At 40.4% G+C, this 23749-nt stretch overlaps 1 protein-coding gene across 1 annotated transcript; it reads left to right on the plus strand.

Moving 5' to 3' along the window:
• Positions 1–823: 823 nt before the first annotated feature.
• Positions 824–7197, plus strand: LOC132603465 (probable chlorophyll(ide) b reductase NYC1, chloroplastic). The gene is made up of 10 exons (XM_060316550.1): positions 824–1362; positions 2981–3059; positions 3186–3321; positions 3753–3827; positions 3914–4109; positions 4270–4338; positions 5009–5148; positions 5276–5398; positions 6090–6282; positions 6647–7197. The coding sequence occupies exons 1-10, from the start codon at positions 1054–1056 to the stop codon at positions 6818–6820; spliced, it is 1494 nt and encodes a 497-aa protein (XP_060172533.1). The 5' UTR covers positions 824–1053; the 3' UTR covers positions 6821–7197.
• The last annotated feature ends 16552 nt before the right edge of the window (positions 7198–23749 follow it).

The raw sequence follows: 23749 nt of genomic DNA on the forward strand, positions 1-23749 counted from the left end.
AAGGAAACGATTTTCCAGTGTGTGATATTAGCTTGGCTCATACGGTTGGAATGTTGGCAATATTAGACACTGTTTATACACACAGAAACATGAGGGAGGACCAGTTCCTCCACATTACAGAAGGATTTGCTCTAGGAAAATGTAGCAGGATACTACAAAGAACAGGTGACAGTTTTTTTCAGTTGGCTGGAGGACTTATATTGTTGATACTTTTGAGATGGACTCAGATACTCTTTGAATGATGCTCTACTTTGGCCTAAGATTTATAGTACCTGGTGATGAGAGCTTTGAGGTGCTTCTGCATGATACTTTTTCCGTCCCAATTTATGTAGCACCATTTGATTTGACACGAAATTTAAGAAAGAAAGGAAGATTTTTGAAATATGTGATCCAAAATAAGCCTTTATATAAATGTGTGACCGTAAATTATCTCATAAAGTTAAATTGTTTCTAAATATAAAAAAATAATATTTTTTTTGGAACAAAAGAAATGATGCCAAATAAATTGGAACGCGGGAGTATTAGCTAAGATGGAGGACAATATCTTAAATGCAGCAGTGTACTATCAACTTGCTCACAAACTGTTATGACTTTAGCCTTTTTCCTTTGATTTTTAGTTTTTACTGTAAATATCCTTTTTCCTCTGTTTTATATATCAGACTAGGGGTATATTTGCTTTAAAAAACATTCAAAAAGAAAAGACAAGTAGGCAGCCAGAATGATATAATTGTAACCTCGATGGTAAAGGAGACACGTAACATCAGACACACAATGCCACGTAGCAGTTCAAACGTGCAGATAAAGAGTAGCTTTAACGTGTGGTCATCACACTTGTTTTTCTTTAGCTTCTTTGCTTTAGCTTTTGATCTTTATAATCAAAATTCCAATTCCTCAGATATTTCTACCTTACACTAATCCCAGAAAATTTCACGTCACACAATCCAAATCCCCAAACCCCAAAAAAATTGGATACATATTTCATGAAATCATACAAACCTTTGTAACCAAAGAGAGAAAGAAAAAGTGCACCAATTATTTATCTGATAATAATAAATGGACATGGTGGCGAAGTTACACGTGTCAACACTAGAGTGCCACCACTACTACCCACGGATGGCCGGGAATGTAGTTATGAGTAGGTGGGATCCTTTGATTGTAAAGGGTCGTCGTAGAATTGTTGTACAACCTTGCAGGAGCTTTAAGTCTGATGATGTGGATAAATATGTGAAGGAACGAAGTGAATCCAAGAACAAATTGGTTGGAGCTATTAGATCTGCTGTGTGGAGTTGTTCAAAGCCAAGTTTGAGAACTGAAAATAAGTTTAGAGAAGCTATCGAGAAGTTGGAGGAGAGATTATTCTTGGTATGTCACACATCAATTTGCTTTGGTTTGTGCATATGTACCTTTAGGCATCTATTTTGTGGGTAATTTTCTTTGGTTAGTGCATATGTACCTTTAGGCATCTATTTTGTGCATCCAAATTGTGCTCTAACTGTTACTCCCTCTGTCCCAATCTATGTGACATAATTCTCAAACAGGAAAACTTTGATCACAATTTATTCATGTCCTTTCAACATTGTGAGTAGGACTTTTTATGGCAGTTTTCTAATATGTAAATTATTTTTCAAAAACTTAAAGATTGTATGTTCGGATTCACGGTTAAAATAAAGAAATTTTACTCTAGAAATCCGAACTATGTCATATGAATTGGGACGGAGGGAGTGCTTTTATCCCCTTTTTCTTTTTTCTCCTTTCCGTGAAATCTCATCTGTAAAAGAATGAAGATTTCTAAGAGGTTATTAGTACTATAGGCTATGATTTTCTTCTTCTTTGATAATCTTGCGCAAAAACGTAGTAAGAGTTGCAAAATGGACATTTCTATGCTATTGCATCTGAAAATCATGGATTAAGGGTTCAATGGCGTTTTAGTACTTCTGATTGTTTCACTTGTTTAAGTAGGCGTTTGGACATGCGATGTGAAATCACGATTTCAAATCCTCGTTTGTTTATGCAATTTGCACAAAATTTCAACTTCAACTTCATATCATAATTTCAAATCCTAAATTCTCCACCAAGGTAGTTGGTATGATTTAGGATTCCAAATCATGATTTTAAATTTTTTAAAATGTAAAACTTGACCCATAAGTTTATATTTTATAAAAAGAGATCCATAAGTTGTAGATATATTTACCAACCATGTTTACCAACTATTTATATCAAATAATAAAAATGATCTGTAAGTTGGTAGTATATTTACAAGTTCCAACAAATTTACTCTTACCACACCATTACCAACTGCATTAAAGACTAAAACTCATGTTCAATTTACCTTTTTATTGAGCTAAAGTTCGATCAATTGATGTTGTATTTTTTAGAAAGGCCGGCTAATAGCGTATTATTTTTGTTATGAAATATGATTTGCTTATTTGGTAAGATTGTATAAGAAATAGGAAAGTTTTGATGGTTTTCACAACTTATGGAGTTTTTATCTCTATGAAAAAAATACAACTTAAGAAATTCAAATTGCAAGTCCAAACAAAGCTTCAACTTCAAATCATCATGATTTCAAATCACTGATTTCATATCACGATTTCAAATCATGTCCGAATGGCTCCTAATTAGAGTTGGGCTGCATGCCAATACGATGATGTATGTTGCTTTAAAAAAGATCTCAGGTCCATTCTTTTTAAATATTTCTCATATTTACCATGCACTGAACTATGCAATTTGGTTGATCAAGAAACCGGAGTTTTATTACTTGGGCGGTTATTAGTCTGATCTCGGATATATGGATGTACGTTAGACACTTGTGAAATGTCTTTTTTTCCTATTTCCAATTCATAATGGAAACATTATGAGAATGGGACAAGTTTGTATTCCAACCTCATGCACATTAAATGAAGAGGTCTTGATTGACAAAGATAGATAATCTTTTACGGTTTTTTGTTAATGGAGTCTTATGTTCCTCTTATATTTGCAGTTGGCGTTATATGTTGGAAGATATATTATCACGATGATGAGCACAGGTGTTGTCATGTTTGTTGGATTTCAGTTGTCAGGTTAGCAAATTCATGCTCTTTCATTGGACCAAATTGAAGTTGTGAACTTGTGAAAGTTTAAGGCATTTATGACATCCAACATAGAGGTAACTGTATAAGGGTGTACTCCAATGTTAAATGTTACAGGTGGAGATAGCCAGATGAATGAGTTGATATGGTATAGCTGGCTTGGAGGAATTATTATTGGGACGATGATAGGGTCCAATTTGGTTTTGGATGAAGTTGCTCGAGCTGGCCCGCGTAATGTCGTTATAACAGGAAGGTATAAGACTTTACTATTACTAAAAGTTATATCTTCATTTTGCACTAAAGGCAACTTGATTTATTGCGCACTTGCTAAATATTTATGCTTGTTTAATCATCTGTGTTTCAAAACTGTGTTGAATTACGAAGGGCACAATGTAGTCTTGCTAGGGCATTCCTGGACCATAGAAGTAGCAACTCATCTCCTCATCTTTAACAATTTGTTGGTTGAAAATGAATTTTTATTTGAAGATGATGCTGCTTAACATTCAAATTTAAGTCTCATTCAACTGTTTTATCTTTTCATCAAGGGAAGTTCTCTTTTCCGGATACTTGTTTTCCTTTTCTCCTCGTGAATTTTACGACAAAGAGAGACAAATTTTAGGTATATCAATTTGGACTCTGGAGATGGTGTTTTAATGTAATTACTCTAATTATTGTTTGGTGCAGTACAAGGGGACTAGGGAAAGCTCTTGCGCGTGAATTTTTACTTTCTGGAGACCGTGTCATTGTTACTTCTCGCAGGTAATTCCTTAGATTATGAAATCCACTTATTTGGTCTAATTGTTGTTTAGTAGGATCTCTTGGTAATGCATGTTTCCTGAAGACAGCCCTGAATCTGTCGATTCAACTATCAAGGAGCTTGAGGAAAATCTGAAGCAAGCTGTGAATGCTGCCACTGGGTCGGCTAGAAAAAAATTGGCACATGCAAAAGTGGTTGGTATGGCTTGTGACGTCTCTGAACCGGTTAATGTTAGAAAGCTGGGCAAGTTTGTTGCAGATGAGCTTGGTTACATTGACATTTGGGTTAGTAATTTTCTTTTGTTAACATTCTTTTTTCTCGAAGCAAAAGACAGTGAAGTACATATATAGGGGTCATCTGCATCTCAGAGGACTTGTGAGGAAAACAAAACTTTCCTGGCTTGTTGTTCCGTTGTCATGCTTCTAAAGATTGACTTTTATATAGGTAAACAACGCTGGGACAAACAAAGGTTTTCGACCCTTGCTGCAGTTTACTGACAATGATATTCAAGAGGTATGCATCTTGTGGGCAATCTTCATACATTTATCTTGATGCTCTACAACTTTTTCCATTTTTAGACTCTGGCAAAAAAAAAAAAAAAAAAAGTTTTTGACGATGCATATATAATAGCAGATGGATCGTTAGTGCATGGGGCATCAGCAGTAGAGTGGGTTATATTAAATTGACAAGCCAAAGCTTCTTTCTTTGTTCTCTCTGTCTCTCTCTCTCTATCTATCTATCTCTCTTGTCCCGGGGGGGGGGGGGGGGGGGGGGTGTTGTGATGTTTTCACTGTAGGTTTTCTAACAATTCCCTAGCAGAAATTTGATAACAAATTATGTTCCCCTTCCCCACAACATATAGATATAATTTGTATACAAAATATACGTAATTTGTATACTTTATATACCAAAATATATACTTATTATTACAAACATGAGTCACTCCTTTTAACTATTTGTTTTCCTGTACTTATCCATCAATATATCCCCATGTCTTGGTTTTTCTCCGATACTACTACTAGACAATTTTCCCCATCACCTCATGCATGGAGAAAGTTCATATTTCTCCAAGTTAAACTTTATATCTGCACGTAATAAACTATCTGCTCTGTGCATGCTGGGTCACCTAATGTTATAGTAATTATTTATCGCCTGTTGCTCACCAAAAACATTTTATATACAGATTGTCTCCACAAACCTGATTGGTTCTATACTATGCACTAAAGAAGCCATCCAAATAATGAAAACCCAAAGCAAAGGTGGACATGTATTTAACATGGATGGTGCAGGTTCTGGAGGATCTAGCACCCCTCTAACAGCTGTGTGAGTTGATTATTGTGGTTGGAGTACTAGGTTATCTATGTTGAATAGCAGTATCTTTACAATGTATTCATCTAATACTTTTCTGATGGATATTCATAACGCTGCAATCATCTTCACTGTTCTGCAGCTATGGGTCAACAAAATGTGGTCTCAGGCAGCTTCAATCATCCCTACTGAAGGAGTGCAAGCGGTCAAAAGTTGGAGTGCATACGGCCTCTCCAGGCATGGTCCTAACCGGCCTCCTGCTGAGGTATGTGAGGAGGATCATCAGTTCTTTGCACTCACATGTGTTTTGAATTGCTTTCCTGAACAATGTATTGCTAAGAAGGATAACTCTGTCCTGTTTGGGGTCCTACTCTATCTGGTAGTGCCACCAAATAGGACTCTAGGTATCCACACCATTCAGTGGTACATAAAGACTACTGAATTATTGGACCAGAGATTCCTACCTTTGAGATGATTCTCCTTTCTGGTGCTTATGGATAGATGAAAGGTTTCAACTTTTATTTTGTTCTTGTAATCAACTGTGACCACCTTTTCTAATCCTGCCAGCATGGTGAAACTGGAGCCTGATTTAGCGGTCTCCCTTTATACTCTGTCTTCTCCAGTACCTACAAGCTAGAGCCCTATACCTGTTAACTACTCTCCCCCAGCCTCCTACCTTGCCTTCCCCTTCCGTCCTCCCTCAACAACTGAAAGAGGAGTTTGAGCAGCAAATTGCAAAATGGAGGCATGGAGAAGGTTAATAATGAAACTCATATACCCGATTCGTTTCTCTTTGTTTCAAAACACAAAGTATTGGGCTATTCTCTCCCTGCTTATCAAGGCAACTATTTAAACTTTTCAAAAAACTTTAGAGTAAACTCTTCTTTTGGATTTTCATTAGTACCATATCAAATTATATTATATCTCAGTTTACTAAGAATGAGGCTCTCCTGCAGTGGCTCAACTATCCAAAACCGACAGATGTTTAACATCATTTGCGAACATCCAGAGACAGTTGCTAGAACACTAGTACCAAGGATGCGGGTTGTAAAAGGAAGTGGAAGAGCCATCAATTATTTGACTCCACCAAGGATCTTAATTGCCTTAGTAACCTCATGGTTGAGACGGGGCCGATGGTTTGATGATCAGGTAACCTACTACATGTAATGGATGCATGTGGGGCTTTCTGTGTTGCCACACTTCGATGCCTTATGGTTCTCTCTGTCGAAGTGTCAATATGGTAACTTAAGCTCGTAACTAATGTCTCATGGGAGTACATCTGTAATTATTTGCTTTTGTTATATTTATCCTCAGTATTACCAGTTGATAAAAGCAAGTATTACCGTAATACAAAATAATTGAATAATATTACTTAAACTCATCTGGCAATATGTTCCAGTCTTCAGTTTTCATCCTTGTACAAGTGTCAGTTTCCAGTGTTATCCGTTTCTTGATTTGTAAATCACTGTTATATTTTAAGTGAGTTCCTAATTATTAGCTGTTACATGTTCAGGGAAGAGCACTGTATGCTGCAGAGGCAGATCGACTCCGTAACTGGGCTGAAAACCGAACACGTTTTTCATTCACAGATGCCATGGACATGTACACTGAGAATACTTGGATCTCCGTCTTCTCACTCTCTGTGGTTTGTGCATTCATCATATTATCAAGCACAGGTAGCACATAGACTGGACTTAGATGCTAACCTCTATTGGTTAAGGTGGTTTGAAAAATAGGAAGCCCCTGAACTATGACGCAGCTAACTTATTTTACTCCAGCTTCTAAATTGATCAGAAAGAAAGCGCATATCCGATTGGGATGGGTGCATGGCTTTATCCATTGAATGCACATATCCGATTGTCTCAGTGAATGATATTGGATGTACAGGAATTTGGCATTTATGAAGTGTAAAAATGAAAGTATCAGATATTCATTTTAGCAAAAATCATCGTAATAGTTATTGTCATTGAGATGTTCTGAACCCTGGATCTCTTGAAACAAGTTTCATGCGTCTTTCTGTGAAAGTATTTCGTGTGTGTTAACAAAGAATAATCATTACCACCATTGTTGTTTCCTTTGTAGTATCATTCTTTCCTGTCAAATCTATCATTTCTTCTTCAATGTTTGGCCTGGTTTGATTGCGAGTAGCTATATCCACTTGCACAGATCTACCTTGACCTTTGCACAGCTTGGCATGGTTTGGTTGCGAGTAGCCATATGCACTTGCAAAGGCTTTCCTACTGCGGAAGCTAATGAGAATACAACTTCTCTTACAAAATAGTTTGGAGGCAAATATGGAAAAGATATCCATGCAATCGCAACTTTGGTTTCTGTATCAGGATCTAACCATAGATTCCATTTAAGTGTGCGCATAGGCTATGATCAGTTCTTGAATGTTATATAAAACGCTGGTTTTGATAGTAGATTAACATGATCCCCAAGTAAAATCGCACGAATCAACATACCTATTAAGCAATCCGATATTATGTTCTCCTTTCAATTCACATTGCGTTGGTATAAGCTTTCGTATCTTTTAATGTCTGGCCATATGATAATTTCCCAATGACGACATATTGCAAATTATCTCGTATTATCATCGGTTCGATTTCTTCTTCATCTCATATTATCATGAGCTCTCCATGCAGATACGTGACCTTCTTGGGCAAAGTTGGTGTCTTAGTAATTGTTGTTGAGAGTTGTTGCATAAGTTTGTGTCGGAATTATGTGAGTTGAATGTGTCTGTGGTGTTGTAGCAGGCGGAGAGGCCATTGTCGCCGGAAAAACAATGGAAAGAAGTAGGGTTCTAGATTAGGATTTAAGCTAGAGAGAATTTTTTTTCCCAAAAAAAAAAAAAAGAAAAAAAAGGGCAACATATAACATAAAAAATTAATTCAGAGAAAAAATTGGTTGTTAAGTGAGGTGTTGTTATAGAGAAATCTCACTATATAACGAAAAAGAGAATTCAAAAATTATTTACGGTCATGATATATTATTTACTTGCTTAATTTAAAATCACAAAGTTCAAAAAGTTTCTTTATATTTTTAATTTTCATATTTATTGAAACTAAACAAACATTTGGACATGAACTTGAAATCATAATTTTAAATTATTTATTTGAGAGAGGTTGATTTGAAGTTGAAAGTGTGTTTGGACATATAATTTGAATTCAAAATTTATACTTTTTCTTATAAACATAAAAACCTTATAATTAATGAAAACTATCAAACTTCCCAGCTTATACGCTCTTACCAAATGAATAAATCATACTTCATAAATAAAGTATTGAAATTTACTAAGGCGTTGTATTAATAAAACACATATTTCCATGTCTCTTTTATTAGCAAACTAGTGAATATATTCGCGTTTTGCGCGATTATAAGAAAAATTAGGTACCTGCCAAATAATGCAACCTAAATTATGAATTCAGGTACTATTCCTTTTTTATGAAAAAAAAAGGTTCATAACAACATACATTTTGAGTTAATTGATACGCTCAAATTACACCTAATAAATGGCGTAACGCGGACGTTGTCAAATATAGTAACCCAACTAGGTTGGGGTCGAATCCCACAAGAATAAGGTGTGAAAAGGTTATTAATGTAGTTGAGTATTTTCTCGCAGTCTAGTTTCGTATTCCGTTAAGTTTGTAAAAGATTGTTTGTTTACTAACTATTTTGCTTTTGTTTGTAATAGAATGAATTAAAGAAATCAAGGTTGTGTCCCCCTTTAGATGAAGTGTATGCTATCGGTATTGATCTTGATATACTTCTAAAGGATCATTTTACGAATGCACTTAACCTCTAATTGAATCCCTAATATTTCCCAATAGTTAAGGACTATTTCTCTTTATGATTTTTCCAAATATAAAAGAGTCGATATGAAGAACGGTAAATTTGTGTCAAGTAAATTCCTCTTATTCCTAATTGAATTTATTAATCGAGGGTTACCGCCCCGAGTTCTTCTTACTTGTTCTTACCAAACCCTAACTTATTTTCTCAAATAAAGCAAGGTTTATGGCGGAAGTTAATGTTTGCAACCATCAACTAACAATGAAGAATGAAGAATAAATAAATCATAACAATCCATTATGCATATATCAATTTCAATTCCCAATCACATAACATCCATCGTTGGGTTCACAACCTTAGTATGAAATTTAGCTACTCATAGTGAATAATGAAGAACATAATATAAAAGAATTTATAATGCTTACTATTGATTAAAATAAGATGAAAGTAATTGTCTTTTTCTCCAAAAAGCTCCAAAACAATGAAGTATTCAATGCTAAGAAGAATAGTGATAATATCTGACTAAGAATGGCCTACAAAAACCCTACATTAGGTATTTATAATGGTCCAAGTCTGTTACACCTCGGGAATTTCTCCGTACTTGTATGATGAGTGGAATGATGAAAAGTTAAGTGAATGATGTTTTATTAAGTCGGGAATGGCTAACTAAGAATTTTTGGAAATAAGAAAGTCGCGGAAAATTTTTCAGCCCAGTGGTCGTATATGGCACTATACGGCCCGTAAAGTGGTTTACGGACCGTATAGTGCAATCGTCCTCCAACTTGTCAAAAATGCCAACTTTCTGTAAATGTTGAATATGGTTAAATACGACCCAGTTTACGGCCCGTAAACTGGTTTACGGACCGTAAACCAGGTCGTAAACTACCATGTCCATCAGCCAAAACTTTCTGCCTTTGAAATGGTTAAATACGACCACAGTGGACGGACCGTAAATCAAAATACGGTCCGTATATGGTGGTTTACGACCACTGTTCATTCTGACAAGTTTTCATTAAAGATCAGATTTTGAATTATTAAAAGGGGACTTAAGCCCATTTCACGTTATTTTTTTCATCCAACACTTCAAGAAAACTCTAGAGTGTTCTTCAACACTTCAACTCTAAGAATAGCAAGAAAATCCAAGGAAACCTAAGATTATCAACACCAAATTCATGAGAATAAGTGTAAGAACACATCAAAGGATCTTCTAAGTCAAGAAATTCCCAAGAAGGTGGAACTAGGGTTTTGGCTAATTGAAGTATTTCAACTTAAGGATTGTTCAACCATCCTCCAAGGTAAGTTTCATGATTATTCCATATTGTTTGAAGTATTGGAAAGCTTAGACACTTGAAATGTAGAAGAACATAGAAATGGGTCATTATTGAGTGAATAGTGACATAAATGAATGATAGTGGAATTGAACTATGAATGTTGAAGTGTTGTGAGTACAAATACGTTATAAATGATGTTTATATCATGAAACAAGCATTAAATGCATGAAAACGCAAGGATGAGCTAGAAGTAGAAATAAGGGAAAATTGGTGGATTTTGCCAAATGTACGTAAATGACGATTGTCGATTATGATACTGCGAGTAATATTATGAATGTTGGGAGTTGATATAAAACATGAGAAAAATGGTATGAGCGAAGGAAGCGTTGTCCGACGTTTCCTAGAATTAGCGATGCGTTCTTGTAGTTAGTTTACTAATGTTGATACGGATTCTCTTATGAAGGTAACGACGTGATATTGACGGAGAATAAGCGAGCGATATCTTAGCTAAACGACCAAGGTATGTGAGGCTAGTCCTTCTTTCTAATGGCATGAATCTTTTAACTTGAATCCCTATTCCTTTCATGAGTTCTTATATTCTAAGAAGTTAAAAGCATATATCTATGAATGTCTATATGAGATAAGTTATACGATATGATGACACTAGAATGATGATGATGTTATTCCTTGCCTACACTCACCTTATGTACTAGTCCTTTCAAGGTGAGGCAGAATGTCCATGATGGTTCCATAATGTAATCGGGGGACCATGACCTTACGTCACCCCGATAGAGTAAAGTTGATCATGAGTCATATATACGCATTATGATAAGATAAGTATTTTATGATAAACATATTACTATGAGTATTTAAGTTAAGCATGTCATGATTTCATTCACACCGAGCCTAGTTGGCCGGGCAGACACCGCTTCGGCGGGCGGCGATACGGATACACCACGACCTACAGGCGTGGGCAGACACCACTAGTGGGAGGCATGAGATGGTACCCCAGACGCGGGAGGCCTGGACGCGGGCTAATATTATTGATTATCACACCGTTCCGACATGGACGGACAACTTGCATATGATGCATACATGTTATGATGATGAGTAAGACAACATGCATTACTTCATGTATGATTATCAGTCAGATTCAGTTGTCTCATATTGATGTTATCCTCATATTACTGATGTTTCCTTTCATTATGTACACCTCTCATACTCGGTATAATATTCGTACTGACGTCATTTCTTCGGACGCTGTGTTCATGCCCACAGGTAGACAGGGAGGAGAGCTTGGCCCAGGTCCTCAGTAGCTGTCAGCTGATAGATAGCACTCCATTGTTCGGAGGTGCTTATGGCTATTCTTTTGATGTACATTCATATATGCATATTTTGGGCATGGCGGAGTCTTGTTCCGTCTATGTATTCATTATGTTAGTAGAGGCTCGTAGATACGCAGTGTGGGTTAGATGGTCTCACAAGATGTTTTCATATGTATGTATATTATTTTGATGGCCGAGAGGCAAATGTATATAAAATATTTATGTTTTGATAAAATATGGTTTTCCTACAATTGGTATGTAAAATTGATAAAAGAGTATTAAATGAGCAAGATAAGTAGTAGAGTGAGCGGTGCTCGGTAACTAGCTCCGGGTAGCCGTCGCGGCCCCTAGCTGGGTCGTGACAAAGTCGTGGAAAACAATGTGACAAAACTACCCCCGTCGAATCAACATACGGATCGTAAATATTAGATGATCCGTAAAATCTTCACTTTTGTCCATAAAATCAATTCCGCATATCTAGATCTACGCTCATCTTTGACGGACCGTAAATGTTTTGAGGTCCGTAGATCTAGACCGTAAATTCTTCCTTTAGTTTGGGACTTGCTGTTGCTGATCTATGGTGGGATTTACGATCCGTAAATTATTCAGGGTCCGTACTTTTCTGCCGTGAATTCTTTCTCAATCATAGCAGCTTATGTTACTAATCTACATGTGAATTGATAGGTCGTAAATAATATACGGTCCGTCTTTTTGCTCCGTAAATTCCAGCTTCAGCCACTTCTATATTGTTATATCCCGCGCTTTTGTACAGTCGGATAATTTAAGACAATTGCGGGAAGATGACAAACAAGGCCTTACTTTTATTTTTCTAAGTACATGAGTTGCGTATGAAGAATTTGGCAGCGAAAATATTAAGAAAGGTCAAGAGCGAAAAGGTAAATTTGCAATACGACTCAAAGAGACATGGAGGAAGGCGAAGGGTAAATTTGGAATTTGGGAAATAATTTTTCGTGAATTGTAGGACTCAAAAAAAAAAAAAAAGAGGTGGGCTTGGTGTTGGGCCTCCTTGGCCGTCCACTCTCCTTGTTGGGCCAAGCCCATATGGAGTCAAAATTTAAGGGGATAAAAGAAGACCAAGTCTTCTAAAAATCCCCATAAACTTCTAGACATTTCAAGAGGGGTGGAGAAAAGAAGAGAAGGAGAGAACTCAAGGGGCCTTCGGCCATAGTGAAAAATTCCAAGAAAAATTCCAAATATTTCTTCAAAAATCACTTCCTACCAATTCAAGGATTCCTAGCAAAGTAGAGTGGTTTTGAAGCAAGGAAAATTCATATTCATACAAGTAGTAAATTCTACTCAAGTGAAGAAACAAGGAAAAAAAGGTAAGGTTAATCTCCTCTTATGTATTATGAATGATTATGTATGTTGTAGTATGAGAAAATGGATGAAATTCATGTGATGGAAGTGTGTATGTGTGTGGCCGTGGCTTGCATAGTCAAGCCATGTGTGTGTTGTGTTGTGTTATGTTGTGTGTTGGGTATTGTTGTAAAGTATAGAAAATATGAAAATTCATGAAAATAGGTGTATGGGGTGTGTTGGCCGAATGGTGTAGGGTGGTGAAATTAATTTTTACTTAGCATTGTAGTTGTTGTTATGGTAAGTTCTATGATGTAAAATAAGGATTTAATGGTTAAGGAGTGAAATTGTGTTGGTTGTGGATTATGGGAAGAGTTGGTATAATGCTAGCATGGTCTTTGTATTGTGGAGATAATATTGCTAAGTGTATGTGTTATTGTTGTTTCATTGAAGTTAAAAGGTTTTGGGTAAGAAGTATGTTGCTTAAGTTGTTGGAGTATCATATGAATTTAATTGAGTTGCATTGAATTGAGTTGCCTTGAAATGAATAAATGGCTTATTGATTTTGTGGTCAAGATTTTTGGTATTGATGTTGTTGGAATATATATATTATAAGGTTGTTTTTGTTTTATTGGAATTAGAAAGTCTTGAAGGAAGTAGAATGCTACTTTGAAGTGTAGGGATATATCTTGAATTGAATATGTGAATCGCTAGTGCGGTTGTTGAGTTTATGTTGATAGTTTGGCCGGGTTTGAATTCCCGGATTGTGATTGATTGGAATTTGACTAAGTTGAATGTTGAGGATGGTATATTTACAGAGGAAGTGCTGCCGAAATTTCGGTAGCCAAGTGTTACCTTAAGATTCCAACTTTAAGTACCCTAATGAAAGTTTGGGTAAATGTGACCAAATTGCAGATTTTGGCGGATTTGCTACGTGAATTCGGGATAGCATACGGAGCGGCAAGAGGTATGTAAGGCTTTATCCTTCCTTCTATGACATGTCTTAGACGTAATAAGTCGGGTACGAGCCTCGGGGACAACCCTATTCTCCGGAATCCGCACCTAAAGTTTTCCCTTTTTCCTTCAGTAGAATTGAACTTTAAATTGTGCAAAATGTTGAAAAACCTTTCTAATCGTCTAGAACTCGCATAAATAGGACCCGACTATCCTTAAAACCCTCATAAGTAACCCCATGACACGTAACATATGTAGATGGTGTACGCTATCTCATTCGGCCCGAGGTGGGCCCATTGTTCCCAGATTTTTCCTATCGCTTCGTTTGACTTGTTTTGGAGTAGAATCCTAAGGAAACTTTTGATCCTTGTTCCGATTATCAAACGATAAGTACAACACCATCCTAATGTAAATATGTCTATGATGACCGTGATAACGATGGAGTCAAAGATGAGAAAATGCCTACGATAGATATGTTGACGATATGTTCTGCTATAAAAATGGAAATATGGAAATGTTAAACTATTTCTTGATATCTCAACTCTATTACCGATAACGACTGCTCTAAAGGTTCTAAGTAGATGAAACTATACCTTATGACCCTATTTGATGTTTTTCTCATAATGACACTTTTCATTGGTAGTCTCACCTTATAATACTCGTCCCTTCAAGGTGAGACAAAGCGACTATAGCCGTTCCATAATGTAATCGGAGGTTACCGACCTTATGTCACTCCGATGGATATGTATCTTTATTTGGGCTCCCATGCATGCTATTTATATGATACATGTATGTGTGTATGGATATGTATATGTATATGTAAATGTATACGGGAAAAGGGAAAGGGCAACTGTTTTACCACCACCTGACTCAGCTGGATTCCGTCCCGGATGCGGGATGCCCGAACGCGGGATATGGGAGAGCCGTACGCGGCGTCTGTATATGTGATGCATGATATATATACGATATGATATGTGGGGACACCGTTGGGGAGGGGGGTGGGAGAGCCGATGTATTCGGCGTCTGTAAATGTGAGTAAAAGATACCGTTTCCTGAAATGTACTGTTTTCTGTGTACGAGAATAAGAAACACCGTGCTCTGAAAAATGGGCTAAGCTTGCATGGTATCCACCTACTAGGCATACATATGTACAGGTTACTTCTACTCCAGGATGAGCTCTGTATGTCTATTCTGTTATTATTTATACTCTATATGCAGTTACTATGTTATCATTCATGCCTTACATACTCGGTACACTATTCGTACTGACGTCCCTTCTTGTGGACACTGCGTTTCATGCCGCGCAGGTCAGCAGGTAGACGGACCTGATTTCTAGAAGTTCTATCAGCAGTTATCGGCAGCGCTCCAGTTGTCCCGGAGCCTCAGTTCTTGGTACTATTTTGTGTATATATGTTCGGGCACGGCAGTACTCGGCCCTTCCTATGTATATGTATACTATGTTTAGAGGCTCGTAGACAGATATGTACAGTTAGATGTCTTGTACTTTTGCTGGTCCTCGTTGTTGTATAAAGTGCAAACCGAGTTTGTTAGCCTATGTTTATAACTATGCTACTAGTGTTAATGGTAAGTAGAACAGAAAAAAAAAATATGGTGCAGTTCATACGGCCCACTTAGTAACAAGAATACGATACGAGATAGGGGGTGCTCGGTACAAGTATCGGGTACTCGTCACGGCCCCTAGTTGGGTCGTGACAGAAGTGGTATCAGAGCAGTTCGGTCCTAGGGGTTTGTCTACGAGCCGTGTCCAGTAGAGTCCTGTTTATGGGTGTGTAGCGCGCCACACTTATAGACAGGAGGCTGAAGGGCATTTAGGAAATATGACCTTCTTTGTCTTCTAGATCGTGCGATAGAGCTATGTTACCAGGCTTCCTTGTTCTTTTCTTAATTCTATGTTACGATTTCAGTAATGCCGAAGAAGAGGAAGACTACGGCGGCCCAGAAGGGCAAGTTGGCGGCTGGAAGCAGAGTTGAACAGGAGCCAGAAGAAGACGAGTCCTATACTAAAGCTCCCCCTCAGACTCCTCCTGCTTCCCCTGCATCAGCAGAGCAGGAAAGAGTTCCAGCTCCAGCCCCAGCACCTCCAGTTCCACCGCCAGCAGCTCCGGGCCAGCAGATGACAGAGGCCATCCAGTTATTGACTCAGCTAGTATCCGCACAGGTTCAGCGGCAAGATGTAGACCCGGGAGACAGGGCGGTGAGTGCAAGGGCTCGTGACTTTATTACCCTGAAGCCTCCGGAGTTTTATGGATCAAAACCAGAGGAGGATCCACAGAGCTTTATAGATGAGATGCTGAGGACTCTGAGAATTATACATGCTTCGGATACGGAGTCCGTAGAGTTGGCTTCATACAGGCTGCGGGACGTAGCATTCCTATGGTATAATAGCTGGGTATCTTCGAGGGGAGCAAATGCACCCCCTCCGGTTTGGTAGGAATTTACTGAGGCATTTCTACGACATTTTCTACCACCGGAGGTTCGACGGGCTCGAGCCGATATGTTCTTGAACCTTCGACAGGGAAATATGAGCGTACGTGAGTACAGTCTTCGTTTTAACTCATTAGCCAGGTATGCCCCAACCATGATAGCTAACTGTTATGTCCCGTGTTTTCGTACAATTGGAAATCGAGAAATAATTATGACTTGGGTGTTAGAAGGGTATAAATTAATTTGTGAGAATATGACTATGTTGGTTGTGAAATCTTTAATGCTAAGACCTCGGGGAAGGCCGAGGATAAATTTGGAATTTCGGAAATTTGTTTCGGGAATTACAAAACGGGACTTTTCTCGAATTGGGCCAAGAAAATGCAATGCAAAATCAAGGCCCAAGATCAAATGGGGGCCGGCCATAGTGTGGCCCAAATCCATTTTTAAAAGGGGCATGTGCTATGCACATGACCCCTAAGTGGATATATATGAGGAACACTTAGCATTATTCAAGAGAAAATCAAAAAAATTCAAGAACACAAGAAAGAAGGGGTTCGGCCGTGAATAGTGTAGAAGAGAAAAAGAAATTCCCAAGTTTGTTTAGTGATCCAAAAATCTTGGTTTCTACATAATTAAGAAATACTCAAGACGCTCTCCGACGTGGTATAATTGGTTTGGCACAAGGATTCCATTTGCGACAAGTCGGAAAGTTAGTAAAAGGTAAGAATCTTGCCCCTCTAATGTTATAGAATTGCTATGAATGTGTTAAGGATTGGAAGTAGACGAGAATCCCGTAATTTTAACGTAAATAGAAAGTCGTGGGTGTGTGTTTGTAGTGGGTTTGGCCGAGAGCCATAGAAGGAAAAATTGGTGTGAATTGATCTTGGCTAAGTTGGTATAATGTGTTGTTGTGATCCTTATATCGTAAATGATTGATTGTTGGATTAAATTGGCGGTGGAAAACGAATTCGGATATTATCGGAAAGTGTATATCCTTTGTATCTTTATGTATATCATTGTATATTTAGGGTGCTAGAGACTTTAGATATGAACTTATAATGATGTTAATGAATTCGGAATGAAACGACGTGAGTTAGAATGTTCGTCGTGCACTTTTGATTGTTTTGAAGAATTATGGAACATAATGGATTTTGGTGTAATTTCGGGTATGGCTTGGATTGTAGTTAGATTGTGATTGTATAAGTTTGAATGTGGAAATGAATCCAATTATGTAGATGTAGAATTGGAGTTTTGAAAGTTTGAATGGAAGTTGCCAATTTAGATAACAAAGTGGAATTTTGAAGCTAGAATGGCTTGATTGTTGTTTGTGTTGTTTGTTGATGTGTGGGCTGTTGTTGTTGTTGTATTTTGAGCCGAGCTAAGTCTCGGGGATGTTAGATTTATAGGGGAAATGCTGCCGAAATTTCGGTAGGCAAATATGGAGTTAAAGGCATTTTTTGAGCCTAAGGATCTCATTGGGTAACTTTGACCATTTGCAGATTTTTGACGAAACGGGACGGGACTTTTGGAAGAGCTTACGACGTCTGTGAGGTATGTAAAGCTTCCCAATTCTTTATTTGGCATATCTTAGTGTGTTAGTTGAATATGAGACCTTCCGGAGCATTTCTGCTCCTCGAAACCCGATCCACAGGAAAGTTACTATTCATTCAATTCGATTGAAGCCTAAAGGCTCCCTTTTGGCTAGAATGCCATTATTCGTCCGAAACCTATCGAAATGTGGTCGGGTAACCTAGAAACGATTATGTATGACCCTTGGCATATAACTGCTCGTAAAAATATGTTCGCCACCTCACTTCGACTCGAGGTGGGTCCGCTACCCCAAAATGCCCGATTTGCCCTTCGGGCCACCTTTGAGAATAAAGTTGAAAGTACCACTTCCGATCTTTGGAACATCCTCCTACGGGGTATGTTTGGACTATGCGATGCGCTAATCTATGTTCCGAACTATATGGACCATTTTGGAAACGTTTTGCAAAATGAAACTTTATGTCGGCTAAGTATTCGACTATTTTGTATTCTAAAATGACTTATGAGTTCACTTTGCTTTGAAAGACTATTTTGAAATACGATTTGCATTTGCTTGCTCACGACTCCGCTCGTGCCTTATTATGACTTCGTTCACCGGTTCCCGGGCCGGTTTTGATTCGTGCGCTGTATGATGAATTCGGCCGTATGCTGTGTTACGGTTTCCGAGGCTTCGCCATAGGGCCCGGTTCCGTTTGGAGTTATGCTGTGATATGGCTCGGGACGCGATATGCTCACCGATGATTATGATTATGTTCGGAGATGTACGGAGATTTGAAACCTTCTGGTGTTATGCTGTGTGTGGCGCCAGCGTCGGAGTGGCGACCACATTCTTAAGCGTTTGCATGATTTTATTTGCATAAAACATATGTATATGATTTTGATACAGATTTTGACATACCAGTTTGTACCCCACTTTGACATTTGATTTGCTTTCGGTTTTGATCCATAATTCTGTACTCCGTGCTTTACATACTCAGTACATATTTCGTACTGACCCCCTCTCTCCGGGGGCTGCGTTTTATGCCCGCAGGTGCAGACATCGGTGATCCTCCGCAGTAGGCTTCGCTTCTTGCTTTCCGGAGTACTCTTACTTGGTCCGGAGTCCACTTTTGGTACAGACTCCTTTACTCTGTATATGTTTTGTATATTTGACAGTTTGGGTACGGCGAGGCCCTGTCTCGCCATATGTTATGTTTTAAATTCGTAGAGGCCTGTAGTCATCTTTGTGGGGCGAGGGTCCTATGTGTATGTTGTCCGATTTTGCTTTCGGGTCTTAAAGCGGTCTGTTTGATATGATGGCCCCAAATGGCCCTTTTGTATATATTTGTATTTTGACCGGCGATGTCTATTCCGCCGCTTTGTTTGAGATTGATTTGATATGACCGCTTAAGACAGATTTTCGATATAAATTATGTCTGATATAACTTTTGAAAATTCTGAAATAAGTTTGGATTCGGAAATGAATATGCGATTTGGTCTGGACACCCAGGTAGGGTGCCAGTCGCGGCCCACGGGGCTGGGTCGTGACACTAACATGGGGGATCATGTGCACCGATTTGTGAGCGGGCTGGGGCCACATTTAGTCAAGGAGTGCTTGACGGCTTCACTCCAGGATGGGATGACTATTACTCGTATTCAGGCCCACGCCCAAAACCTGGAGGAACAGTATCAGTTACGGAGAGAGGAGCGTTATTCAGATAAGGGTTCCAGAAAAAGGGGCAGATTTTCCGGGACTAGAAGTGAGTACAGAGGGGGGCAGGCACAGGGGCAACCTAGGTATTCAGGACAATCAGTGGTCAGTGCGCCACCTCGATTTGCAGATAGGGGGTTTGATCATCCTACCTATTCAGGACCAGGTCAGAGTGCCAAGGCTTCAGGATCCCAGTACAGAGCTGATTTTAGTAGGACGGGGCTGCCCCCACCACGATGTGCTCGGTGTGGCAAGCCACACTCGGGGCAGTGTTACCTGGAAACAGGTGGTTGTTTTGCCTGCGGTCGAACTGACCATTTGGTGCGTGATTGCCCACTAAAGGATGGAGGAGGCCAAACTCAGCCAACCGGATCAGCAATTGGTTCATCGTCGACCGTGCGCCCTCGTGGACAGACTTCCCAGGCCCCAGTGGGCCGCGACCGAGGTAGAGGGGGGGGCACCCAGTTTAGCCGGCCCTCCGCACCGTATATACGCATTGGCAGGACGGCAGGACCCTGATCCTTCCCCAGATGCGGCTACAGGTACATTATCGGCATTTTCCTGTTATATGTATGCGTTAAATTGATCCAGGTTCTACTCTACTGTATGCTACTCTTGTGTTACTGGACATAATGGAAATTTGCAATTCTGGACGAAAAGTAGCCGCACACATAGGAAAACGACGAATACTGAGCATTGCGAAGGCTAAAATAGTAATTGAAAGGAAAAGATACGTTACGAGAGCGGTTCGAAAATTGTCAAGATTCCAACTCGCCCCATATTACGGGATATAGACTTAGACAGTACGGAGGAGTGGGGGCTAGTAGACTAGCATTAAGGCACTAAAACGCACTGAAGTTTTGAGGTTAAGCGTGCTAGGGTGAGGGCAATCTCAGGATGGGTGACCCCGTGGGAAAATATGCTGAAAATTTCATAAATATGGGAACTAAGGACGAATGTGAAATTAGGTAGTCTGGGGTAAACTAAGGTGTACGAAGTGGTTAGAAACCTTATAGAAGTCGTGTAAGTAGGGACAGACTAGACTAGCAGGAGGGAGTTGCAGTTGTAAAGGATCGCGGAAGGCGACGAATATCTAAAGGGCATAGGCGTGTGTAGACCCCCTTATTAAAGTAGGGGAAGACGTGTTAGGCCAAAAATGGACCACGACGATTCAAGACCCAATAAAGGGGATTTATTAACGCAGGGCCAGCGTTTGGAGCTAGTACAATGGACCTACGACGTAAAGGCAACCTAAGCTCCTAAAATTGATATGTTAAGCGACATGTGAGATGTCTACAAAGGAGACCTCCCCGAAGTATTATGATACACTATAAGGCCAGTTTAACATTCGAGGACGAATGTTCTAAAGGGGGGGAGGATGTTATATCCCGCGCTTTTGTACAGTCGGATAATTTAAGACAATTGCGGGAAGATGACAAACAAGGCCTTACTTTTATTTTTCTAAGTACATGAGTTGCGTATGAAGAATTTGGCAGCGAAAATATTAAGAAAGGTCAAGGGCGAAAAGGTAAATTTGCAATACGACTCAAAGAGACATGGAGGAAGGCGAAGGGTAAATTTGGAATTTGGGAAATACTTTTTCGTGAATTGTAGGACTCAAAAAAAAAAAAAGAGGTGGGCTTGGTGTTGGGCCTCCTTGGCCGTCCACTCTCCTTGTTGGGCAGGCACAGCGAGCTACCCGGGCTCGTGTATATGATTTTCCTGAGGATGTGCCACAGTCTGAGGGGTCTGCTACACCCCCACTAGTACAGCCTGGGGCAGGACCTTCAGCAGCTCCAGAGGTCCGTGTACCCGCACCTGAGACTCCAGCTCCTCAGCCAGGGGCGGAGGATAGGACCCTGAGGGAGGCTGTACAGCTGTTGACTACACTGGTAGCAGGTCAGGCTCGCAGGCGCGGGCGGAGGGACGACGATGATGATGACAGACGGGACAGCCTGAGAGTTCGGGAGTTTTTGCTATGTGGCCCTCCAGAGTTCTTCGGGTCTAAGCCCGACGAGGACCCCCACGACTTTATTCGGGGTATGCGACACTCACTGGACTTGGTCAGGGCTTCAGAGACTGAGTCAGTTGAGCTGGCTTCGCACCGGCTTCGAGATGTGGCCACCCACTGGTACGAGACTTGGGAGCTGTCTAGAGGAGAGGGTGCCCCTCCAGCCACTTGGGATCAGTTTGTGACAGCATTCACCCGCCACTTTTTGCCACCAGAGTTACGGCGGGCACGGGCTGATCGATTCTTACGTCTGCAGCAGAGGGGTCGGAGTGTTCGCGAGTATAACCTTGAGTTTGATTCTCTGGCCCGATATGCACCGGCCGTGGTAGCAGATATGTCCGATCGGATGCACAGATATGTTATGGGATTGGACCGGTATTTGGTTGATAGTTGTATGGCAGTGTCATTGCAGGCAGACATGGACATTTCCCGGCTTCAGGCCTATGCGATGGGTATGGAGGACCGTCGCAGATCTGATCCTGCTGGCAGAGATCGAGACAGGAGGCCGCCCAAGAGGGCTAGATCCGTGGGTTATTCAGGGGATTCTCGAGGCGGACAGCCTCAGCAGCAGCAGCAGTCTGACAGATATTTTCCTCCCTCCGGCCGGGGTACTCAGTCAGGTAGCCGGAGATTCGATAGTACAGGACCGTCTGGGGCCGGTCAGAGCTCCAGAGTGGCAGGTTCACAGGTACCCAGGGGTCCCAGCCAGGCCAGACCACCCAGGCCCCGTTGTCCTCATTGCGGGAAGTCACATCCCGGGGAGTGTTACCGAGCGACGGGAGCTTGTTTTTCTTGTGGCGGTCAGGGCCACTTTATGAGAGATTGTCCATTGGCTAGCGGTTCTGGTAGTGCTGCTCAGCAGACAGGGTCAGCCGCCGGTTCTTCTTCTGCTCCATCAGTTGCACGCCCTGGAGGGCGAGGTATTTCAGCACCGGCAGGACGCGGTCGAGGCCGCGGTGGCACTTCAGGTTCTAGCGGTCCCTCGAACCGCATATATGCTTTGGCCAGCCGCCAAGATCAGGAGGCTTCGCCAAACGTCGTCACAGGTACATTGCTGGTTTTCTCCAGATCTGTATATGCATTGATTGACCCTGGTTCTACTTTATCGTATATTTCCCCGCTTGTTGCTAGTAAAATTGGGATAGTGTCTGAGCCTATAGAACCGTTTGAGGTAGCTACGCCAGTTGGGGATTTTATTGTAGCGAGACAGATTTATAAGGATTGTTCTGTGACCATTTATGATCGTAGCACTAAGGCTGATTTGGTAGAGTTAGACATGCTCGAGTTTGATGTCATTATGGGCATGGACTGGTTGTCTTCCTGTTATGCTAATGTCGACTGCCAGAAAAAGGTAGTCCGTTTTCAGTTTCCAGGGGAACCAGTCATAGAGTGGTTCGGATCTACTGCATCGCCGAGGGGTAAGTTTATTTCATACCTCAAGGCTAAGAAGATGATCCAGAAGGGTTATATTTATCATTTGGTTCGTGTGCACGATACTGCCGCGGAGGTACCTACCCTTCAGTCTGTTCCGGTCGTCAGCGAGTTTCCAGATGTTTTTCCTGACGAGCTTCCTGGCCTTCCGCCTGAGCGGGAGATTGATTTTACTATTGAGTTGATGCCGGATACACAGCCTATATCTATTCCTCCGTACAGAATGGCACCAACTGAGTTGAAGGAGTTGAAGGAGCAGCTGAAAGATTTGCTGGATAAGGGTTTTATCAGGCCCAGTACATCACCCTGGGGGGCGCCGGTATTGTTTGTCAGGAAGAAAGATGGGTCATTGCGGATGTGTATCGACTACCGGCAGCTGAATAAGGTGACTATTAAGAATAAATATCCCCTCCCCCGGATTGATGACTTGTTTGACCAGCTGCAGGGTGCTAGACATTTTTCAAAGATAGATCTGCGTTCTGGTTACCATCAGGTGCGAGTACGGGAGTCAGATATTCCGAAGACTGCTTTCAGGACTCGGTACGGGCATTATGAGTTCAGAGTTATGTCTTTCGGGCTGACTAATGCTCCAGCAGTATTTATGGATCTGATGAACCGGGTATTTCGGCCTTTCCTGGATATGTTTGTTATTGTGTTTATTGACGATATTCTGATTTACTCGCGATCAGTCGAGGAGCATTCAGATCATTTGAGGACGGTACTTGGCATTGTCCGTCAGCAGAAGTTATATGCTAAATTCTCTAAGTGTGAGTTCTGGTTGACTTCTGTGGCATTCTTGGGCCATATTGTCGGCGAAGATGGTATTCGGGTTGAC

Source organism: Lycium barbarum, chromosome 7 (assembly GCF_019175385.1).
Source record: "Lycium barbarum isolate Lr01 chromosome 7, ASM1917538v2, whole genome shotgun sequence".
NCBI classification, from domain to species: Eukaryota; Viridiplantae; Streptophyta; class Magnoliopsida; order Solanales; family Solanaceae; genus Lycium; species Lycium barbarum.

Excerpts from the sequence above, each read along its gene's own strand:
- LOC132603465 (XM_060316550.1), top strand. The coding sequence starts at position 1,054 with ATGGACATGGTGGCGAAGTTACACGTGTCAACACTAGAGTGCCACCAC. Across the intron at positions 4,339-5,008 it reads CTGACAATGATATTCAAGAG|ATTGTCTCCACAAACCTGAT; the intron begins GTATGCATCTTG and ends TTTTATATACAG. Across the intron at positions 6,283-6,646 it reads GCCGATGGTTTGATGATCAG|GGAAGAGCACTGTATGCTGC; the intron begins GTAACCTACTAC and ends TTACATGTTCAG.